We start from the raw sequence: 25,701 nt of genomic DNA, 5'->3' as shown, positions 1-25,701 counted from the left end.
TGGTTATTTGTTCTAAACAAATCCTGGAGGTGACTGGTTTGCAGTAGACAGAACTCGAGTTGGAATCCACAGAGCAAAAGATTCTTCCCGTGTTGACAAGAAAACATATGCGAAGTTGCTACAGAAAGGTTTAATATTTATGGAGCAATTCTGGTTTCTGATTGGTTGGTAGCAGAACATGAATTAATTCGATTCGTCAGTTCCTAGCAGCATGTTTTATAAATAGAATCTCCCGACTGTGCGGGATCATACCCCATTATACTTCTTATTATCATTATACTTCTTTATGATAGGATGTATCTCCTAGCGACTTTAGCTGTAGGGAGACAGGGTAGTAGTACACGTCAAGGATCCGTTCTTGACACTCAGCCCGACAGGTGAGGGGCAGGGAACCAGCCCAGCACCTGTCGAACTGAAGTACACCGCCTGGGTATCACCCAGGAGGTCCACCCTCTCAGGCCTTGCCACCCGGCTTTCGGGTGGGGCAAGTTTATTGCTTGTCGCCTGAGGTGTCCCGACCTGGGAATGCCGATGGGTTTACTCAGGCAATTTTTGCAATTGCAAGAGTGCCCCTCCTTTAGGGAAGCTTGCTTTAGATCCCTACTTCTAGGCCTTGTGCCAAATATTGCTGATGTGGGCAGCAATTAAATCACTGTTCCATTATACTTCAAAAATATTGCATCAGATCGCCTATGCACGATTTAAATTTTTGATTAACAAAATTATAAAATAATAAATTTATTAAACATTTTTAAAATCATTATTTCTATAAGTGTGTGATTATTGAAATAAAAATAAATTCAACAAATATATATATATATTTTTAAATACAAAAAATATTGCATGAACATATGTGTATAAGGCCTGCCATGAATAACTTTAGGGAATTTCCCTCACCAGTTTTAGGGGTTATTTATTTGGGCAATGTATTTTTGAAATGAGCCGATTTCAGAGAAATATTTTAATTGAAAAAGTTTTTTTAGGGTTTACAATTAGATATGAGAAAACAGAGACATACTATAAACAAAAAATGAGTTCAGAAGGCATATATTCACAAAAGAGATATTTTATATAGATGTTTAAAATGGAAGTTTACAGCCATAGAAAAAACATAGAATGTTTTTGAATACTTTTAAAGGTCTTATAAAAACAAGGGGGATTCATTAGTTGAGATCAAAGAAGTCTTAATTGATTAATTAAGAGTCATGCATTACATTGGTTAGGAAATCGGGATTGAAACTTCTCTGCTCATTTACACAAATTATATTTCATTAAAAATTATTAAGAATCTGTTTATTTGATTTCTTATTAGAAAGAGTTCAGTAAAAAATGTTTGGAATATTTCAGTGTAAAGTTAGGTTTAGATTGAGCAGACGAGAACAAAAGAATTCAAGGAGAGAGAGAGAGAGAGAGAGAGAGAGAGAGAGAGAGAGAGAGAGAGAGAGAGAGAGTGTGCGTGAGAGTGTGTTGCACTTTGTAAGTGTGAGTATACGCGAGTTAACATTCCAGATATCTTGAAGCCCAATGCAGGCGTGCCAAGGATATCAGTCCATGGATTTCAACTCAACTAGTATATTGAAGAAAAATCTGTCTTTAAGGGATTAAAGTGGTTCCCAGAAAGAGCATTTCAAATAAATTCAGAATTTTCCGATTGGTTCAAAATATAATTATGTTTTTATTCAGAATAGTGTATGTGCAAATGATGTGTGCACAAACAAGTTTAATCATTTTATTTTAGATGCCGACGTGTAAACATCAATACATAACTATATATAATTTTATTTGAATATAATTGTGATTAAAATAGTGAGAAATTAGTAATTATTGTACAGTAAAGCATTACTTTTTAGAAATATGTGTATGAAGAGAATAGACTTAGGATGCTACAATGGTGAATTTAATATGCAAATGAGTTGAAAGTGAGTAATATAAATAAGCGTTAATTTTTAAATTCTGTTCAGAGGAATTCACGCTGAGAATCGTATAAAGAAGTAAAGGTAAAAAGGTTTTTGTGTCTGCCAACTAGTGATAGAAAAAAAAGACTTGGATTTTTATGACCATTATAGTCAAAGTGTTACGACCGATTTAACGGCATATCAACCTGAAGAATATTAACATCTTACAAACTATTTCGACGAATATGGCAAACAAGCAAATAGATTTGTGACTAATGAGTGGTTTGTCAATAGACATGTCAATCATAGAATGGCTGGAAAACCTGGAATTAAATTGTGAATTTTGTGAGACAAACTTGAGCAAGTCCTACAACTACTTTAAAGGTGCTGTAAGAGAAATGTACTGCCAACTATTTAAAGAACAGCAGGAGGATGTTGAAGAGATAAAGCAAACTCATAAAAACTTATGGAACGAACCCCTTTTTTTAACTCTGGACCACTTTACTAAGCACTATCTTCATCCAGAAGAAACCATTGAGTTCTTAACAGATTTACAACATTCAGTGGTACTAGTAGGGGAAATACCTCTGATATGCTGGATTCGAAGTGCATTCGTGAACATACTGTCACATTAGACGCCTCCTCTGATCTTCAGTCATAATGGAAGCTCCAACTTTGGAGGAGTTATTAGACAGAGTCAGGGCTGTACTAATTGAAGAGAAGCTTCTAAAAAGGAATGTATATCTGCTGCCCTCTAATCTGGAACAACGCTGCCAATGTATCTAATGCCTACCAAGGAGTGCTTCAGGTGTAGTGGACCTAATCATTTGGCCAGACACCAAGTCAGAGTGGCACACAACACACTAATATATGCCTGATAATATACCGTCATTGATATGGCAAAACAGGGTATCTATTAAAGAATTGTCCAGGAAAAAAAAGTCAAAGATGAAGGATTGATGCTGCAAATGAAATCCTCATATGGTGCTAACTGGAAACATTCATGGAATTAGTTTGTGAGTAAAAGCTGACAGTCCATGTATTGCTGGTGAGGTCTAGTGCTAACAAAGTTAACTCATTAACTCAAAAGGAGTTGCAAGGCATAAAAGCAACAATAGAGTCTGTACAGTGACTGCTGCGGCATTGAGCATGGAGTAGTTCATAACCAAAGTGGACATTCTGGAATTAGGATAGTGTTTTACTTTACACAACAAATTGATTCCACTGTCACAAAAGCAGCAGAACAAAGTGTTGTGATACAATGCAGAACATTTCAGTCAATTGATCCACCACCAGTCCGGTGGATTAAGGGACGTTTGAAGGTAAAGAATAACTGGGAGAGAGTTGCTATAGACATTACAATAGAAATCACTTTTCTAACGCTGACTGATTGTGGTCTATTATGATGTGCCATTTGGCGATAGTTGCATCAACAGAATTCAGTCAGCGTTGTGCATCAGATAGAATTGATCTTTCTTAATTGAGGCCCACCCATGGAATTGTTTCTGGATAACGATACAGCATTTACCAGCAAAGAGTTCTGACAGCTCACAAAAATATGAAATATTAGACAATTACTGATGTGCATTTGTACCTGCTGGAAATATTATAGTATAAAAATTATATTAGAGTATAAAAATTATTTTAACGAAGAAACACTGCTTTGCATCAGACATTGTCAATTGGCATAATGTAATGTCTAGGGTGTGTCACATTCTACTGCACTGTCTATTGCAATTCATAACTAGTGTACGAATATGTGGTATTGATGTGGTGCTCTCGTTAGATGTGATTAAGAGCCAGCGAGTGCCCTTCTCCACTGAAGTATAGATAAAAACTCCTGGAAGAAGATGCACAACTCATTTTTGAATGGCTTGTGCAACTAACGTTCATGCTGTACAAATTGTAAGAGTTGATAGGACCTTATGACACGAAGAACTTGCGGCCTATTGTAGGGCTGAATAGTCCAACTTGGGAGATATACAAAGCCTCTTGCATGATACTGCTGATGACAATGTAGAAAGTTCTATCATCGATGTCTCGATTAACGAAGAACCTCTCCTGATGCTGCTCAGAAGTGCACAGACTAGGACGCATCAGCCATCATATTCTCTATGTGATCAAGAGATCAGGGGTGGGATTGATGTGATGAAAATAGCGAGTTTTTGAAATTAGCAATCGTTGTTTTAGTAAAGCACTATTTTTTTGGAAATGTGTTGATGACGACAGTGAATAGACTTAGGACATTGTAATGAAGCCAATACGCAAATGAGTTGTAATCAAGTAATATGAATAAGCATGAATTTTGGCATATGATGCAGCTTGAAATTCATCGTGTTAGAATGCATACCTAGGATTGTGGAAAGTAAAGGTGAAAAGACTTATGTCTACCAACTAATGATAGAAAAGAGATTTAGATTTTGATGACTATTACAGTCAAAGTGTTACAGCCAATTTAACATCTTACAATAATAAATGTAACATGGAAGAAATATGCAACAGCAAGTTAGAAACTAACCAAGCTTTCTGCAATTTGAAATATAATTATTAAAAACAAAGAGCAAGTTGAAATGAAGACATAAAATAAAAATTATTAAAATATATATATAAAAAAATAAACATGCAAATGCAAAATGTTGCATATTAAGAACTTGAACATTACTACATGCAATCTCAAATGGCAACAGCTAAAATAAACATGTCTGCTTAACTTTTTTCACAAACAAAGCCATTTCTTTGCTTGGAATGTTCATAAACATTATGGACTTTTATTAACTGTTTACATTGAGTTGTTCTAACAAGTCCTAAATGGAAAATTAATATATTTATGTATGGATAGGTCTTGCAATTCTTATGATAATGATAAATTTTAGAAAATTTGGTGATCTTAACTACAAAAAATATTAAGTGAAATTGAATTATAAAAAATTATGACAGGAAATAAAACAAATTTGAAAGAACTGAATTTAAGAGAAAATGAAATTTCATGAAATCCAAATAAACTAATAGTCAAAGTTGAACAAATTTATGTATGCAAACACTTAAAATAGTTCTAAATTATATGAAACAAAAATATTAAATAAAATAAAAAAATACTTAAATACTAGTAATCATTTGAAGATTACTGTTCACCGAAAGAATGTTGTTAGGCAGGATGTATGTAAAAGTCAACCACTTAACCTTTGTTAATAATAACTAGAGATTGTGATATCACACAAGATAGGGAAGAGTAGGAAGCTAGGAAGTCTGACACAAACAAAATAAATGAAAAATAAGCGATGGAGCCTAAAATCTTCAGCCCCAATCTTTTTTTTTTCTGTTGCTAGCAATATGTAGGCAATATTCAACCTAAATTGAAAGTTGAACTTCCTCTAAATTGGTTGCTTTTAGCTGTGTTTACTTGGCTCGACAGATTCCAAAACAAAAATTCTTTTCTCTTTGTGGACCACTGTGGGCAAGCATTTAAAAAGATACCAAGCATGAGTTTATTTTACACAATTTTACTGTTAGTGATAAAAAAAAATTCCTGAATCAGGAGGATAATGTAACAAAATGGTTTTTTAAATCATAACATTTTATGAAAAGTCAACTAAGAAATCAAAACGGAACACACTTGTAAGGTTGCAATCGGAAGCATTCCAATGTCTTTAGCCACATCTACGATTTTCTGGATCTGCCAACCACAGACATTACTCAAGCCAACGTAATGGATTTTGCCAGCTCTTTGTAAATCATGGAGAGTAAGTAAAGTCTCCTTGATTGGAGTGCCAGCATCCCAACAGTGAGTCTACAAAAAAGAAAAAAAGAATGAATAAGCACTGAATTAAAAACAAAAAAAAGTTCTTTAAAATGTTCATTCAGTTTTCTTGTTTAGCAGTGAAAATCTTATTTCAGACTAAAATGTGACAGACCAAATGACATCTAGTTTGATATAAATGTTTGGAGATATGAAAGCCATGATTATACATTAAATGTCAAAAGAAAAAGCATAAAACTTATGTACTGAGCTAAGGTACGCCGGGGTAATTTGGGTCAAATTTCTGGTAATTTAAACTTCGAAGGACATTATTTTCAAATTTCTATGCATTTATGGGAAAGAAAGGGTTTGAACTATGCAAGTAGGGTTCTAGTGTTCTAATGTTAAAATACCAGTAATATTTTTTATACTCTATATTGATTTTTAGCACTTGCAATATGCTCTATTTCAGTGGTAGATTTAAACCATTGTCCGGGGTAATTTGGGTGAATAAATAATAACTCAAGAAAAAAGAAATACCTCTTGCTATACGACATTATACTATGAAAGCATGAAAGAATAAACAGTGAATGATGTTTTATTGAAATATTAACTTAATCAATACACTTTTTACAGTAAAAATCATCATCATAGTCAATGTCACATGGTGCACATTTTGGGCAAACATGCTGATCGCACAAGTCACAAATCAGCCATTGTCCTTTTTTTGTGTACATTCTCCAAAGTTGACCACAAACAACACAAGCGGTACTGTCTTCGTCAACCTCACTTTCAATTTCTTCGTCACCATCTTCCTCTTCCATTTCCTTTAACAAATCTCTTCTTGACTTTTCTTTCTTTGCTTTCTGTTTGGAGACTCTTACATCTGCTTCATCCTTTAAACGCTGCAGCACAGCTGGGGTTGTAAGTACTTCGCCATCTTTGGCCTGTACTCGTCTTCACTTTTTCTTTGCATTCTCCAATGCTTTTGTGGTCTCTTCTGATGGTGGTGGGGCAATGACATTGATGATTTCTCGTCTTAGAGCCATTCTGGGAGTGCCTGGACCTGTTTCAGTTTCGATAGTATCCTCGACTTTGGTGACACATTTCTCAACAGTGACAGCTGTTGCATTAAAAGGCCAAAGACCGGCCTTTCTGAAACCATTTACTAAGTGAACAGACGATATTTGTTCCCACAGTTGTTTCAGCAGCGATGGAAAAGAACCCTTTTCTACTGACTGCATTCGACTTTCTCGGTAAAATCGCAACAAGATTTTCCACCAGTGGTTTTTCAATGGAAAGAAGACACCAACATCAAGGGGCTGTAGTGCATGGCTGGTACTAGGTGGAATACAAATTATAATTATTAAGTTGTCCATGGCACACTTAACAGTAATGTAGGTTAAGTGTGATCCATGACCATCAAATAACAAAATAACTGGCTTTTCCAGATTTGCTACAAAGGGAACGAACGAGTTCTCAAATATGGTGTCCGACATCCAACCGCTTTGTGAGTGACTGTACTGTGTACCTTCTGGACCATTTTCACACCAAGACCCATACATGTTCAGTCCTTTGTAAACTACCAAAGGAGGAAGATATATTCCAGACGCAGAACCACATACCAAACACAGTGTGCATCGCTTTCCCACATGTAGGTGTCAGTAGAAAGAAAGGTGACCCAAATTACCCCGGTAAATTTATTTATAATTTTTGACTAATAAAATTATCAGGCACTTAATTTTCTTATTAAGCCAAGCTTTCTTATCATTTCTAATTGCAAATTTGTTTTCCCTACCCATCTTAATGGTTTTCCTGGCAATTTGATAAAAGGTTTAATAATTTGCTTAAAATTGACTTACCTGAGCAACAACACTTCCTTGCAGCTCAACTTGCAACTATTCTGCTGATTTCATCAGAAAATGACTGATTTCATCAGAAAAATGGCTGATTCTATCCATAATGGCGGCACGGTGATGTCAAATTGAACAGTTTAGGAGAAAATCAGTGTTTTTCCTAGTGACTCAAATTACCCCGGTGATCCAAATTACCCCGGCCTACCCTATCCTAAAAACAAATACTTGTTGAGCTAGAGTTATCTCCCTTGAGATATATGGTGCTTGTCCAGAAGTTCCCCTATATTAAAAACCAAAACACAAGAAAATCTGTGTGATGTATGTACCCGTGATGGAAAGATAATATTGTATTCCAAAAAATCATGTTAATTGATCAAATATTTTTATTTTTAAATAAAAAAAATAATATTTTGTGACTAAATGAAAAGCAACAATATTGTGACACCATCTTGAAAACAAGGGAAATAACCCCAAATAATTCAAACTTTCACGAGTGATTCTTAACATGAGAACATTTGAAAAACTCAAATTCTCTTGAAAATGATTTTCTTTTATAAAAATAAAACTACTTGATCAATTTACGTGATTCTTTCCATCATGGGTATGTATATCGATGCAGATTTTTATTTTATTTTAAATATAGTGGGAATTCTGGACAAGCACTGATATGTTTCCAGTTTTAACATGAGAGGGTGCTTCTAGCATGAGAATTTGTATCTTTGTTCTACCTCAGTGGTGGAAAATTCAAAAGAGACTCCTCCCCTTTCACCAGCATGACTTTCAAAGTGCAGACATCCATCTGCCACTCAGCTTCTTAAATGCTAACAAGCCTTCCCTATTAGGTTATGATTCTGACAGAGTCATCAGACTCTGATCAAAGAATCAAGCAACACATTGTACACTATTCTTCAGAATGTGTTATGACCATCAAAATTCCATGTAATATTTACATATTATTCGCATTTATTCAGTGTTCTAATCTCTTACCATTTGAACGCATTTTCTTATTGTAAAAGAATTAATTCTACTGTTTGGAAATCATTTCAATTATTTTCTTATGTAATCATTTATTACACATCTTTCTACCCTTTATGTTCATTCACAACAACCTGTTAATAAATTCAATGTTATTGTCATCCAAAAATGTCTCTGTAATGCTTTTCTGCAATATGAACAAAGGTTGTTGCATGCTAAGGTAAGGATATATTCCAAACAGTCAGTTAAAATTATAAAGTTAAAATATCAAATATTCCTTTTTATGCTGTGCATGCAGCTACACCAGTGGAGCTTAGTTTGCATAGAGTCTATGAAAAACCTGATTACACGTTGAAAAATAAAGAAACAAAAAATACCCTTTGGTGTAACCGATAAAGTACTAGGTAAAATTCAGTTCTAAGTGATACTCTTCTGAAGATGGAGTTGAAGGTTCAATCCTCAGCGTGGTCAGCACTAATGCAATTATGAATTGCTTAAGGCTTCTACCTGGTCATAGCTGATGGAAGGAGAGCATGTTTTTTTTGTTTTTTTTTACATGGAGATCACCACATATCAAGGCCCAATAGCCACTCAGGGATAAGGGTTATTATGTGTACAGTAATCAAAGGGATAGTGTAGCAATAGTATTGGAGAATTGGTAAGGTGTCATTACTTAGGGGGGGGGCGGTTCATCAGGAATTTGTTTGTGTTGGACTTGAAGACATCCAGGTTGAAGTCAGGAGGGAAACAGGCAAGCGGAACAGAGTTCCACAGGCGTGCAGTTCTAAGAAAAAAGCTTTGTTCATGGTATCTACGTTTTCATTTAGTCACAGATAGGGAGTGGGGAAAATTATTGACGGTGGTTTCAGCTAGTCGGGTGTTTTTTGAGAAAGATTGGCGAGTGGGGGACCAGAGAATGGAGCTCAGATGAGCACCTTCCATGGAAATAACGATAGAACAATGACAGGCTCGCTACGTCTCTTCTGTGGGAAAGAGGTTGCAGGGTAGAGAAAAGGGCATCCCTCACCAAGCCACGGAGTCTATTTTGTACTCTGTCAAGGCAGGATAGGCTGTTTTTAGCAGCCCCCGCCTAGATATGGAAGCAGTACTCCATCTTTGGACGTACTTTGCTCTTATATAGATAGAGAATTGCATCATTAGTGAGATATCTTTTGGAGCGGTAGAAGGATCCCACCATTTTCCCAGCGACCTTGGCCACAGACTTGATGTATGTGTTCCATTTAAGATCAGGTGTAAAGGTCAAATCCAGGAGCATGTTACTTCTTTGGATTAAATAAAGGGTTCTGTTTGAAATTTTGTAGATTCCAACACAATATGCTTAAAGATCAAAGGCTACATCAGCTGGAACATTGTGAGAATAAAAGGTGAGAACACAAAAAGACATGTTAGCCATGAAGGTCTGACTGACTAAAGATCCCAAAAGCGAGTACGATGGTAATTTCATTGGAGCATCACTGAATAGAAGAAAACCTTTAATCAAAAGCAGAAATGTAATTTCTCATCTCAAAGTTGAACACACATGAATATGTAAAAGGCTATGATCATCGGTTATCAGTCTATGCAGCTTGGAGACAGACAGTCATTTTCCTCACTTTTGTGAATACATATGAAATATTTGAAGATATGTGGAAAGTGAAGAGAAAGAGAAAGATGACTGGAAAAGAAAAATTTTTTGAAAGCTGAAGTGTTGCATAGGGGTACATATTGGGGACACATTAACGGGGACTCAGACCAGATGGCGGTAATGAGGGAGACATTTATATCTGACTGGGATAATTCTTGGTAACACATATTAGTGGAGGGGACATTACTTGTGATAGAGGAGGCACATTACTTGCAAGGGGGTTACACAAGAGTTCGTTATAAGATGATGATAAAACACATTCACCTTTTCTGGTTGTGAGTAAGGACAACATGAGACAACAGTTACAAACATAGTGGGTTTCTTTCTTCTTCAATCGACCGATCAGTGATGTCAGGAATTCAAACTTGGATCTACATGGTTTAATCTTCTCCCTTCGCCCTAAAGCAGCTCCCACCATCCAACTCACTATCACTGTGTGTGATCTGCTGATTATCTGATCCTCATCAACTCTTGACTCATCAGCTGACTTCTAATTTCGAACCCTTAGATTCCTAAACTGAGAAATCTCTTGTTTGTGACGTCAAGTGTGTGGTTTGCAAACGTGACTATTTTTCACGTGGCTTTACATATGTTTGTCCAAACACACTTTTGGCAAACAAAAGAATCCTCAATTCTAATCTAACCAATTTTTAAACAATATATTTTAACTTGCATTGTGCATTCATTTAATTGACATACTTAATATCCAGATTTCTAAAAGAATGGACAAGTGACTCAATATCTATTTCTAATAGAATTAACAATGGAATTTCTAACATTCCCTTACCTATTATCTTTAGCACTTGCCTACAGGGCTCGATTCTAGCCTTATACTAATATCATTTTCACTTATCTAGTATGTCTTCTTACTTACATGAGAAAGGACAGCCCTTTCATGTAACAGAAGTAAATGTTAAAATGAAACGATTAAGCTAAAATTATAAAGTTAAAACATCAAATATTCCTCTTTATCCAGTGCATACAGTTACACGAGTTGTAAGCATGTTTAACAATAATGAAAACATTTTATGTGAGTGAGAGATGTGAGAGACATGTATAAAAAGATTAATGAGAGTTTGTGACATTGTGTTAAGTTTTGAGACATTGTGTTGAACAAAGATGGCGGCGTAGTTCAGATCAGTAACCAAGATGGCGACCAAGAATCAAATACGGTCCGTGGCGTAGTTAACCTCTTAAGTTCTGAGATATTGTGTTGAACAAAGATGGCGGCGTAGTTCAGATCAGTAACCAAGATGGCGGCGTAGTTCAGATCAGTAACCAAGATGGTGGCCAAGAATTAAATGCGGTCCGTGACGTAGTAAACGGCGAACTGATTGAATCCAAAATTCGACAATTTTTATAATAATTTTGGGACGTTTTCATTGGTTGTTTAGCACAGCCGTTGGTTATAAAAATGATTGGCGAATCCATTCGTCTCATACCCCCATCACAAGTCAAAAACATTTTACAGTTGTTGAGTTAATTATTCAGTGATGCAAGCAAAGATGTAACAGAATGGATTAATTAGAAGAGAATGGATACACAGGGAATCCTGATATGGTGTGTTACTCAGCTCTCTAGTACAAGTGGAATCACAAACATCGATGTTCAAATTGATTTACAAGAAACAATTGGAAAGGATTCATGGGGATTTCATATAAGTTTGTCAATGCATCTCTGATCAACTTGCAAGCTTGAAAGTCCTCAATGTCCAGATGCAAGAAGTTGGGGAAAAAAAAAAAAATTCACCGATGCGCTTTGATTATTTATTAGGGAATTATATTCTCATTTGTTTAAATATCTTTCATTTGTTCAAATAATAGCCTGAAGAAAAACAATGAACACCTTTATCAAATTCTTAAATATACAATAATCTTAAAATGTTGCTGAAAAACTAAAGTGAAAATATACCTGATAAATATCAATATAAGAGGTTTGCATATTTTTCAGGCTGGTTTCGATACCTGCAAGAATATGTTTTCGACTGAGGCCAATTGCATTCATATTTGCTGGGTTAGTATTGAACCGTACTTTTGTAGCCACAACAAATTCATCTCGATTTTGTCTAAAATGGATAAAAACAATTTTTAGGTGATAAAAAACTACACTAATGGACATTAAAACAAGGTTATTAATAATATGATAATAAATGTTCAGAATTTATCTATTAAAAACAACTTTATTCATACAATTTTTTTCTGCCAATTACAAAGCGGACATTTTTTCTAGTTAATAATTTTGAGATATGTTCTCAAAAGGCTTCCTTCATTTTGAATTCTAATAATATAAACACTGCTGTGACTTATTTGTGTAAATTTAAATATTTATGTATAATTTTAGGTGTAAAGGTTTTTTTATTTTTAACATTATTCCGCTACATTTCAATCAAATCTATGAACTAGCTAGATTTACTGACAATGAGTGCAAAATATAAATAACAAAATTCATCAGTGACTGACATGTAATCAATTCAAATAAAAACAAATCTAAATTGCATAAGAAATTTCTTTATTTTCTTTTGTTAAAATTTTTCTTTTCAGATTGTTTAATTTTTTTTTTTTTTTTTTTTTACATAGAAAGTTGTAAATCTCATGCTTAATGACATATTAAAAACATTGACCTCATTTTTCAAGCCAGTCAAGACAGAAAAACTCATGTGACAATTGGCTGTTTTTATCACAAGATTAGCCAGTATTTTCTGTCATAGTCAGTAATTTGAAAATGTCGAAGTAAATACTATTTAATTCACCATTTAGTGTTTCATGCCTTTTAGGCATCTTAAGTGTTTAGTTATTTATTTTTTATTTTTTGCTCTCCCTTCACCAGGCATGGAACTCATAATCTTTAGATAGAATTCACTGTCTAATATCTCTTAATTCCTGTTCACATGGCTAAATGAATTAAAGGTGTTAGTCAAGATATATTATAGAGTTGATACTATCTAGAGACGAATTCAATTCTGCTGAAGGAACTTAAAATTATAGAATTAAGTTAGTAATTACAATTTTTTTAATAAACAAATTATCATTTCTGATGACCCCCACCTCTATTGACTTTTTATTAGAGGGTAAAGGATTTTGTTCAGAATTTATATCAAGCATTGAGGGTAAGTTTGAAGTGGTTGTCAGATTTGACATTTGCTTTCTAGCTTCCCCTCGCCATTTGCAAAAGTTCTGTTGGGGGTGGGGTAGAAAAAGCCATGTATTTACTTGATAACTTTGTATGATGAGTGATTGTGCATATATTATATACATTCCACACGCACATTTTATTTTAAATATTTATTTTAATCTATTTTAAACGCTAGTGTTGCATGCTTTTGCAATTCGGTGAAGGGACTGATAATTACTGCTATACCTTAACAAATCTTGCTTTCCTGATTGCTGGAAAACTGCTTCCGTGGTACCAGTTTACAAAAATTCTGGTGAAAGAACTAACCCATTAAATTATCGCCCCATTAGCCCTCTTCCTCTTTATGCCAAAATATTTGCGTTTATAATTAATCAAGCTCTAGTTCACCACCTCACAGCTGCCAAACTTCTGTCCAACTAACAGTATGGGTTTAGGTAAGTCCATTCTCCTGCTGATATCCTAACTGTAATCTTTGAATGTAAATACCATGCACTGGATAAAGCAGGACAGGCTATAGAAGTATCCCTAGATATATCTAATGCCTTTGACAGTGTATGGACTGATGGTTTACTCATGAAAATAAGATCCTATGGTATTACTGGATGAATACTTAACATAATTAAATTCTTAAATAAGAGAGAAATCCAGGTTGTCTACGTCAAAACAATCTATATATCTATAAAAGATAAATTGTCTGTCTCTGTATGTGCATGTGTGTGTACATTTCCCTACCAAACTACTGTGTCAATTTTCAGTCTACAGACTCGAGATTTGACATAAGGCGTATTGAGATTTGGGGAAATTTTTTTAATCTGTTTTCGACCAGAAATTTGGCTGTCAAAGGGTTAAAGTTCAACGATTTGACCTTTGAAAACTCTACCAAACTACTCCGCCAATTTTGGTCTAAACACTTGTTATTTTAGATGTAGGTTACTTGGACATGGATCAAACATTTTAATTTGATTTGAGCCCAAAACAAATTGGGGTTTAAAAAATTTGACCTCTGCGGTCTACCAAATTACTCGGCCAATTTTTGGTCTAAACATTTGCCAATTTGCAATTTTGCATAAAGTGTATTCAGACATATATATAAAAAAAACCCAAATCCTCCATCAATCACCACCAAACAGTACTCCAGTCTCACCCCCAAACATCTCCATCGACAATGCTAGACTGGAAAATGTGGACCACTTCCTATACCTAGGCAGCATCCTATCATCAAAAGCCAACATAGATGATGAAATACAACACCGTCTCAGCTGTGCCAGTGGGGCTTTCTCAAGGCTAAGGAAGAGAGTATTTGAGAACCGTGACCTTCTGACAAAGACCAAAATCATGGTATATAAAGCTGTCTTGCTGCCCACTCTTCTCTATGGATCGGAGACCTGGACCACATACAGGAGGCACATAAAAACCCTGGAGACGTACCACCAAAGATGCCTCCGAAAAATCCTCAGAATTAGTTGGAAGGACCGACGCACCAACAGCAGCGTCCTGAGTGAGGCTGACATTCCCACTATCACCGCTACTGTTGCTCAACGCCAGCTCAGATGGACTGGTCATGTTGTCCGAATGCCGGATCTCCGCCTCCCAAAACAGATTTTTTACTCTCAGCTTGTTGAGGGAAAGCGTGCCCAGGGTGGCCAAAAGATGAGGTATAAGGACAACATCAAAGCAAATCTAAAGCGGTTTCACATGGACCTTGAGACATGGGAGGACGTGGCTGGGAACAGGTTGGCATGGAGGAGCGCTGTCCACAAAGGTGCTGCGCTTTATAGTAGTGACCTAAATCAAGCTGCTGAGGATAAACGCAAGCACAGAAAGGACAGATTATTAACCAGACACACCCAACCCCACCCCACCACCACTACCTTTATCTGCCCAAATCGCACAAGACAAATTGGGTCTAAGATTGGGCTCTATGCTCACCTGAGGACCCACAGAAGCCACAACGGAGGACAGACTTACTCGGACACGAGTGATCGCCGATGATGATGATTCAGACATAGGGCAAGCTTTTTAATCGTTTTTTTTTCTGAAAATTTGGTTTCCAAGGGTTCAAAGTCCAAAAGATTTGACCTTTCCGGTCTCTAGCAAGCTATTCAGCTAATTTTGGGTCTGAAATTTTACATAAAGGGTATTCAGACATACAGCAAGCTTTTTAATTAGTTTTTGGGCGAAAATTTGGCTGCCAAGAAGTCACAGTTAAAAGAGTTGACCTTTGTAGACTCTACCAAACTCCTCCGCCAATTTTGGGTCTAAATACTTGAAATTTTAGATGTAGGTTACCTGGACACGAGTCAAACTTTATATATATATATATATATATATATATATATATATATATATATTATATATACACATAAAGTTATGAACAGTAGATAGATTTATGGTCTGAGCAAAGCTGGGCTGAACTGCTAGTATGATATAAATGCGAGTGTGCCTCGGGGATCGATACTTGGACTTTTATTATTCCTGATATTGATAAATGGCCTTCCTGATAAAATGGTCTCTGGGATGAGAATATTTGCTGATGATACCATCCTCTATAATAGGCACAAAGGGAAAACGAATGAACATGTATTCAAGGCAATGGCGGAAAACCTAGAGGGATACCAACAGTCTGTAGTGGAAGGGGGCAAAAATAAACGATAATATTTAATGTTGTCAAGGTTAATCTTCTTTCCTTTAAAAATTACAAGAAATCTTCTCAACTACTAATAGCCATGGTTAATGATACATTATCTGAAAGTACTTCATTCAAACTCCTTGGCTTAACGTTCACAGCGAACATGAATTGGAACAGATACACTAAGGGCATTGCTTAGGCTGCTGTAAAGAAGGTTGGCTCTCTCTACTGTGCTAAAAGGTTACTTATGCCTGAAAGTATCCTGGACCTCTACAAGGCCACCATTCGCCCATGCATGGAGTATTGTTGCCACATTTGGGCTGGTGCATCAGTTACTAGTCTCTCTCTCTTAGACAGGATTCAAAAGAGTCGCCAACCTAATAGGTTCAGCTTCAACAGCTGTCCCATTGATGAAATGTTGCATCCCTCTGCCTGTTTTACAAGTATTTTAATGGTAGGTGCTCAGACGAACAAGCCAACAAGCTCTTGTACCCCCTCAGCGTAAATACCCCTAATAAACCCAACAAGCAAAATCCCACCCTACACAGTATAAATCCCCAGATGTAAGAAAGCCTTCTACTCTAATAGTTTCTTCCCTAGAACTGCTAGACTTTGGAATTCCCTGCCAAGTTCCTGCTTCCCTGACCATTGACATGCAGAAGTTCAAGTGTAATTTGAACAGACATCTTGCTGCTCAACTCCTTACATAGTACCCCTGCGAATTATGTCCCAAATAGTAACCCCCTACATCAAAGTGGCACTGAGAAATGCAAAAAAAAAAAAAGCACCTTTGACTCTGCAGCCTGGTATCAAATAACATTAGAAAGAATTTAAATTCTGTATTATGTCAAATCTGCGAACATAGTCATAACGTTCAATAATAATATTGTACAGAACATCTCAAACATAGATTAACTGTTTATTTCAAATTTTCAAAGAGGCTCAATAAACATATATACACATAACACAATTTTTCATAGCTACTTCTCTTAAATTTTTTTTTCTTTTCCCCATCTTTCAATTTATATATAAGTATATCTATAATAATAAAGTCTGTTCCTGCTTGTTTGTTAACAATATACTACATATATGATCTCATGGCAAATAAAGCGATTAATGATAATGTGATAAAATGATTGGATAACCATACACTGGTTGTGACGTCAGAAAATTATAACATCTTTGATCAAATCAGAGAGAGAAGATAATGTTAGATCAGATATGCTTCGACCTAGCTAAATTAAAAAGATGAATAATAAAAGTTACATAGAACTTTATTATATTATCAGATCAATAGGGACGAAAGTAAGAAAAAGAAAAAGAACTTAATGCTTCCCATAAGAGAAAAGCCGGCATTATGCAAAAATAATTATTTCTTGAATTTTACCCTATTTTATTAGCACATACTTTTTATAATTTTGAATTGAACAGCTTTCTTATTTATAGAAAGGTTTTCACTTGGTTTTTACTTCTATTGAATTTGACATCCTAATATTTGCATTGTGCGTGATCCATTTTGGACTAATACTACATCGCTTTGAAATCCTTTTTAAAACTCTTGATATGCATATACATTTTATGCATAAGGAGTGCTGATACACGATTTGACTGGATTTTCTTATTCAAGAACCCAAATTTGGATTACTTTGGTGCCTTTTCAGACTCGTTACAGATATTGAAAACTTTCTTCTGGATTATTCTGCATGCAAGTGTACTAGATATTAACTTTCGTTTCATTTTATTCTGGAGTACACCTAATTCATGATGGATTATCTTCTAAGAATTTGAGGTCATTTACATTTCAACTTATTCTTCATTTTTTTCCTTTTCTTATTCGTTTTCTTACTCTTGTTATTTCTTCAGTACTTAATTTTCCTGTTTTATTTACATTTTATAATTAAAATTTTTATCAGAACTTTATTGCAAATTTTCACAAATTTGAGAAAAATTTTAGATTTAAAAATGTATAAAAAAGTTTTTGAAATTTTAAAACATTTTTATGGATTAAAATATTTGTATTTTTTAGCTTTTGTTGAATCTGGCTTTTCTCTCTTCATCCCCATCTTATTAACCCTCCTAATATAATTTTTTCGAATTCTAATCCAAAAAAAGTTTCCATTTCTAATGTGAATGTTTTTAAAGTCGATGTCTTTTTACCATTACATTTGTATAATGCCAGCTTTTTCTCCTATTACAAGAAATATTTAGCTCTGAAATGCTATGGCCTATATGGTTTCTCCCTTGTATTTCATTCTGTGACCCTTATTGACTTGATAATGTAATAAAATTCTTATGTGACTACTATTTATCCATTTAACTTGTTCTATCGGTTTTTCTTCTCAACTAAATAGAGCTTTTTTTTTTATCCAAATAGGTTTGCGTTTCCACTGAAAATTTCAGCTTAATTTATATATATATATATATATATATATATATATATATATATATATATATATATATATATATATATATATATATATATATATATATATATATATAAAATGGAGAAGTTAAGGGAAGAGAATAAATTCAATTCTTTAAGGGGAGACTTATTGGGATCAAACAAAGCTCAACAAAATTGTATTGGAGCTTATATAAAAGTAAATAAGAAAGAATGAAGGTATAAAAACTATATATTAATATATAGAGATTTATTCAAACAAGGGTACATGTTTATTTAAGGATGTTGAATAAGTGGTATTATCCAATATTACTCTATAATTTTTTTTATTTCTACACCCATCTACCCTATGCCCCTTGGCATTTTATCCCCCTACTCCACTTTCTGTTTATCATCGAACGTACTCAATTAAAATCCTAGTACTATGCATTCCCTATAATTAAACCCCTCACATTAATCCTCCAACTACTACTCCTAATAATCTATATTTCACTTTAAATACTTATCTAAGACACCCCCTCTAAAAATATACCAATGTAGCATACCCCCCCCATAAATCTATATATAGTAATCTAGTGTTTTATACTTCCATTCTCCTTTCTTATTTACTTATATATATATATATATATATATATATGTAGGGAGTTTGGCAGCAAGATGTCAGTTCACGTTACACTTTAAGTTCTGCATATCAGTCATGTTGGGGAAGCAGGGACTCGGAAGGGAATTCCAAAGTCTAGCGGTTCTGAGGAAGAAACTACTGGAGTAGAAGGCTCTCTTACATCTAGGGATCTCCACTGTGAAGGGGTGGGATTTAGCTGCTTGTTGGGTTTGTTAGGGGAATTTATGTCGAAAGGGTACAAGTGCTTGCAATTCGTCAGATGCATTCACCATTAAAGTACTTGTAGAACAGGCAGAGGGATGCAACATTTCGTCGATGGGACAGAGGCTGAAGCTTAGATGACAGTTCAGGACCTATCAGGTTGGCGACTCTCTTTTTAACCTTGTCTAGGAGCGAGGGACTAGTAGCAGATGCACCAGCCCAAATATGATAATTGATTATATATATATCTTGATATTATACAGATATAATATTTGAATATTGAAATTATATATATCTTGAGATGATATATGAATATGTATGTATATAATATTTACATGCCGAGATATTTATATAATATTATTTATCAAATAAGAAGTGAATTTTTTTTTATTAACAACATTCTATAATAAAAATAATGGTAGCAATAATGACATGTGACTGGGTTTTTTTTTTTCAATATATTGTAGTCATGTGCTGTGAAAGGCCATACAAAGAAATGCATTGTTCTACAAACAATTTATCATATAACAATTGACCAAATCTGAAAACAATTGCTAGACATGGGGTGGTGACACCCAAGGCTTAGCAAGATCAAATATTAAAAGAGCGAAAGGTATTTTAAATTTGGTTAAGAATTGTTGAGTATTCTAAACAAAGTAAATAGCAATTGAAAGATTCTAGGCATTCATGATGCAACCAACATTTGCAGCATTTAATAAATTTTATATCATTATGAATATTCAGCATCGTTTCTATTTTTCCATTCATCAAGTCATAACATTCCGTTTAATGTTTAGAAATCGACTTCCAATCTTGTCTCTGGACATGCCTTCATCCATCTTTAAATTCATCCTCATCACTTCTTCCCATGTTTTACTTAGTCTTCCCCTGCCACCTCAACTATTCTACATCTACTCACTTAAGCTAGGTCATCAGATCTAAGCTTGTCTTTAAAACTCATATTACATATCCATTGTATTAGTTTCATATCATTTCACTCCATGCAATGCATGTCTTCAACCCTTACTGTCCATATATCATCACACTGATAAACTCTTCTCTGCTAGTTAGTAATGACAGAAGTTCTCTCACAATGCTTGTTGGCTGATTATTCTTTTGAGTTATTTTTCTTATTATTTGTTAAATATTTGTTCACTACTCAACAATGGCTTTTATACATTATTATACTTTGGACGACTTTTTTATTCTACAATTATTTTTATTTATTTCCATTTTAAATATTTGTTTTATTATTTAATTTGGCAAAAGAGAATATTTTAATGCTTTCTATGTTAAGTAACCTGTATACAATATGCCAACATAAGGAAGATTCTTCTTTTTTTTCAACACAATCACAGCTGGATTAACCTTAAACCCATTAGTGTTCATGGTCTATTTTTAGGATAATTAACCATATTTCAAAAACATTTGAATTCCTCAGAGATATTTATAGTTAGTCATAAAGATTTTAGTGTCTTAAATATTGCACCTGTTGTCTGATGTAAATTGGCAACACTTGAGTTTTGGTTTTCAAGATACCATGAAAATCTAGTAATAAAAAAGAAAGAAAATCTAGTATTAAAAAGGAAAGAAAATCTAGAAAGAAAATCTTGCATTAAAAAAAGACCTAGTATTAAAAAAAAAGACCTAGTATTAAAAAAAAAGACCTAGTATTAAAAAAAGACCTAGTATTAAAAAAAAGACCTAGTATTAAAAAAAAGACCTAGTATTAAAAAAAGACCTAGTATTAAAAAAAAGACCTAGTATTAAAAAAAAGACCTAGTATTAAAAAAAAAGACCTAGTATTAAAAAAAGACCTAGTATTAAAAAAAGACCTAGTATTAAAAAAAGACCTAGTATTAAAAAAAAGACCTAGTATTAAAAAAAAGACCTAGTATTAAAACAAATCTGTTTGTTAAATGATAGTTCTATTTCTCTTATATATACATAAATTCAATTAAGTACTGTTTACTTGTCCTTCTGTTGAATAAAACAGATATTAAAACTTATGTAGAAATACAAAATCGAACACTTCTGAATATGTATCTGATTTTCAGTCAATTTCTGGGCAGAAAAAGACAATCCGGTTCTTGAGCAAGATGCTATTGAAAAGAGATTCTATAACATGTTTTTTGTTTTCTTAAAAAAAAAAAAAATAGTAAAACCAGATGGATTTCCAGAACTCAATATTCTGTCTTTAGCTGAAGTCTGCCTGCCGAACAAACTTGCCTTACATGCTTATGTGCTCACTTTAATGAATTTTTTTTAATTTTATTATAGTGAAGAGAATTTTATTAGAAACCTGGTGATTATTCGTTTTTTAAATTTAAAATAAGTACAATCACGGCCAACACAAAAAAGAAAAGCAAGAGCAAACAATTCTTCAAATAACATCACTAATATTTCACAATAGATACAATCAATTTTATCTATTATTCAACCAATGTTTTGCTCAATAGTCCTTATCACCAGGCCACATTTTTATGTATAGTATAAATGAATGCGTTAACTATCAACTAAGAGAAATAGTATTTAGTATAAATAATATTGAATTTACACAACAATTCTGGTAATAAATTAAAGAAAAAAAATTGGACACAAACAAGTTATACAAAATAAGCATATGCATTCATTCAGTTTGCAATTTATGTTTAAAATGTTATTTTGAACATAAGCGGACCATTGAAGCTCTCAGAAATGCTTGGAAACATCTAAAAACATGAACAGTTTTATGATAAGAATTCAAAGAAAATTATAAAATGGTGCATTTGAAAATCTTGAAAACTTACTTATTTAGCCAAGAACCAATAATTTTTTCAGACAAGCCATCAGCATAGACATCAGCCGTGTCAATGAAATTTCCACCCCATTCAACATATCGGTCAAGGAGCGCATGAGAATCGGCTTCATTGAGTTGTCCAGGGCGTGCATGTGGGCCATCCTGTAAATATAAAATGCATTTCACCTCATTATTTACATGGTTTGGTTAATGAGAAACTCCCTTCTTCCCATAACACTTTTTTTTGTCTTATTAAGAGAAAGTTAGAGTTTTCACATATTATAACTACAACCCATTACACTGGAGTCAGTTATCAAAAATACACAAGTTTCTCTTCTCTTGCTAACATTATGAATAAACATTTAATCAAATTTACTAGCATTAATACAAATGATTTACAAACTTTTTAAAAATGGTTCCTGGCTAATTTCAGCAAACATTGAATATTTATTAGTCTATTTTCAATAATTAACTTTTTAAACATTAAGGCATCTCACATACAATTTTGATAAAATAGAAAGATAAAAACATTTCACCTATTTTTCACATACGTCAATCCATACATTAGCATTAGTTATCAGGACTTAATATTTTTTCAAACAATTCATGGATTTCATCCAAAATCTTATCAAAAACAAAAACAAAACTTATTTTTCTGTAGGCACAATAAACAATTATAATCTGTTTTAGAAAATACAAATTAAAAATATTTTTTAAATGTATGACCCGCTTATCAAGATGCGAACGGCACTTAAAAATAAGGTTTAATGAGATTGTCAGTTGGCAATGGACAACACCTTTGAGAAAATTAGAAACGTTGGCTTAAATGACCAGAATCTGATTATTTAAGTGGGCAGCTCGACAAGAATTTACAAGCACTGGACTTAAAAACGATTATAGTATACTGAATAGCTCTATGATATTGTATTCCACAGATAGGAAGTTCTTGGAAAGAAACTTTGTTCATGGCAGTTCCATTTCCAGATACACAGAGAAAGAAAAGGAAATTCTTTACAGTGGTTGTAGACAGACGAGTTTTTGTGCCGAATGTTTTATAGGAAAGAACCAGAGATTAGAGCTCAGTTGAGCACCTATCATGAAAAGAATAATAGAATAGAGAAAGACTAGCAACGTCGCTGTGAGCTGCAGGAAAGTAAAAGATCCCCCACCAAATTGATTCTGTACTTTGTCAAAGACAGATAAAAATGCTCCGAGTGGCACCTCCTCAGATGTGGCAGTAAACCAAATTTTTCTCACTCACCTATGATTGAAAAATTATGGTTTATATATTTCAATGTAGTAAAAACAAAACTAACTTGGCTCAATAGTTTAGTCTGTAGTATTTAGAGATTATGAGTTCAAAACTTAAAATGGGTCGTTTTCATTCATTTATTTATTTATTTTTTTTACTCTAATTTTGTCTATAATTGAACTTAGTCCTTTCAAATGACAATATTAAGCAGATAAGACAAGCATCTTATCTTATAAATGCATTAGAGTGAAAACAGATATATATATATATATATATATATATATATATATATATATGATGATTGCTGCATCTTTCCAGATGATCGCCGTCACATTGATTTCTTCCAATCTTGTTGTCCATGCCATCTCAGATAACTCTACACTTCCGCTGCAGATTTGCACATCTTGAAGCAGATGTGACATACAAATTGAGCAATTTCCATCGAGTTGACTTCCTCTGGAGGTTGAAGAGTATTCCTATGAACAATCACATGTCTTCTGAAACCAGCAGTAGACTTGCAAACTTTGCTGCATGTTAAACAGATCGTTTGGTTCGGACTAATAGGTACAAAGTTGACCTGAACAGGAGTTTTGTGCGACTTAAGGTGGTTGACGTAGCCAGCTTTTGACAAAAGCACTCATTCACAAGTGTGGCATTTCCAGCTTTGTGTATCATGGTTAAGACCTTCAATTAAACATTTGCGAAGCTCTTGCTTCAGATTGCTGTGGGCCTGCTTTCTTTTCTATAGAGCATCACAACTTTCACGTACAAGCTTTCGCCACTTTGGCCTTTGCAGAGTAAGTTCTTCCCATGTGTCAATGTCGATTTGTAAGACTTTCAAACTATTCTCTGTAGAGTTCCTGAACCTCTTCCTAGGCTTGTGTTGAGGGCGCTTGCCCTTTTCCAGCTCCCCGTAAAAAAATTGTTTTCGCATTCGAACCAAGTGGCCCACCCAACGCATGTGAGATTTGATTATAAGAGTTTCAACATTAAAGCAACATGCTCTCACAAGGACTTCAGTATCGGGTACTTGTGCTTGCCACTTGATGTTTAAGATACGTCTCAAGCATTTTTGGTGAAATCGTTCAAGCCATTTAATGTGCCTTTGATGCAATATCCATGTCTTCGATGAATACAACAGTGTGATTAGCACACAGGTCTTGTAAACGCAGATCTTAGTCCTGTCTGTGATGCCACAATCAGACCACACTCTCTTCTCCAACTTTTCAAAAGCTACAGATGCCTTCTGAATTCGCCTGTGGATTTCAGTGTCAAGACAGACATCCCTCGACAGAGAACTGCCAAGGTACACAAATGAATCAACTACTCCTAATCTAGCACCACAGACCATGATGTTCGACTCCACGTATGACTGGCCCAGTGCAGGAGTGAACATCAACTTTCTTTTTTTAAACAGACTGATCCTCAGACCAAAGGCAGTGCAGGAGTCAGCAAAGCTATCCATTATATACTGCATATCAGCCTCAGTATGCGACAAAAAAAAAAAAACACCATTGTCTGCATACAGTAACTCCTTGACCAAGACATGATGCAGCTTAGATCTGGCATTAAATCTTCTAAGATTAAAAATGCGACCTGTGGTTCGAAACTTTAACATGACACCCCTATCGCAATCTCGAAACACATGAGCAAGTAGAGCAACAAAATATATAGAGAAAAGAGTAGGGGCAGGAATATCACCTTGTTTGACACCATTGTCAACTGGGATTTCATCAGACAATTTTCCGTTAAACGAGACTTGAGCTTTCATGTCGCTGTGCAGTTCCTTGAATATTCTAACAAAGGTTGGAGGACACCCTACTTTCTCTAAGATTAACCAGAGAGCATCTCTGTTAACAGTGTTAAATGCTTTGGTTAGATCCACAAACACTTGATACAGTAGTATCTGTTGTTCAATGCATTTCTCCTGGACTTGCCAGGCTGAAAAAATCATATATATATATATATATATATATATATATATATTTTGTGTACAGAAAGTTGTTAGTTGAGACAGATCATTAGTACCGTCGGTTTCAAGCCCGATAATGAGGCCCGTTTAAGGTATCCTTATCAAGCTCTCTTCAGCCAATATTCGTCTCGAATATTGGCTGAAGAGAGCTTGATAAGGATACCTTAAACGGGCCTCATTATCGGGCTTGAAACCGACGGTACTAATGATCTGTCTCAACTAACAACTTTCTGTACACAAAATATAAGTACGCTCTTAAAATTTGGATTTTCCTTTTAATTGAGCACTCTGCTGGAATTCTTTTTCCAAAAAAAACTAATCATAATTATATATATATATACATACACACACTGTTTATTTGTTTTCCATAAGTATTTATATATAGTTACATATTCATGAGCAGGTTTTGGTCAGCCAGAAGTAACTAGAAACTTCTTCAGGCGATATTGCTTATACAAAAGTGAAGTCCAACTTCACTTTTGTGTAAGCAATATTGCCTGAAGATGTTTCTAATTACTTCTGGCTGTCTGAAACATACTCATGAATGTGTAGTGCCATAAATACTTATGTAAAACAAATAAAAAGTATATCTTGCCCTACTTGAGT

At 34.3% G+C, this 25,701-nt stretch overlaps 1 protein-coding gene across 1 annotated transcript in view; it reads right to left on the bottom strand.

Annotated features, from left to right (window-relative positions):
* LOC145291296 (1-deoxyxylulose-5-phosphate synthase YajO-like) overlaps positions 1-25,701 on the bottom strand; it is a 56,447-nt gene that overhangs the window by 18,504 nt on the left and 12,242 nt on the right. Inside the window, exons 2-4 of the mRNA XM_080136974.1 lie at positions 21,882-22,033; positions 12,019-12,172; positions 5,509-5,682 (exon numbers count right to left, since the gene is read on the bottom strand). Of these exons, the coding sequence (XP_079993100.1) occupies positions 5,509-5,682; positions 12,019-12,172; positions 21,882-22,033 (480 nt within the window). The remainder of the gene's footprint in view (positions 1-5,508; positions 5,683-12,018; positions 12,173-21,881; positions 22,034-25,701) is intronic.

This window comes from Euprymna scolopes, chromosome 12 (genome assembly GCF_053919585.1).
Source record: "Euprymna scolopes isolate OS-2025 chromosome 12, ASM5391958v1, whole genome shotgun sequence".
NCBI classification, from domain to species: domain Eukaryota; kingdom Metazoa; phylum Mollusca; class Cephalopoda; order Sepiida; family Sepiolidae; genus Euprymna; species Euprymna scolopes.
Note: the sequence above shows the minus strand (reverse complement) of the source record. Positions and strands in the feature narration are given on the sequence as shown.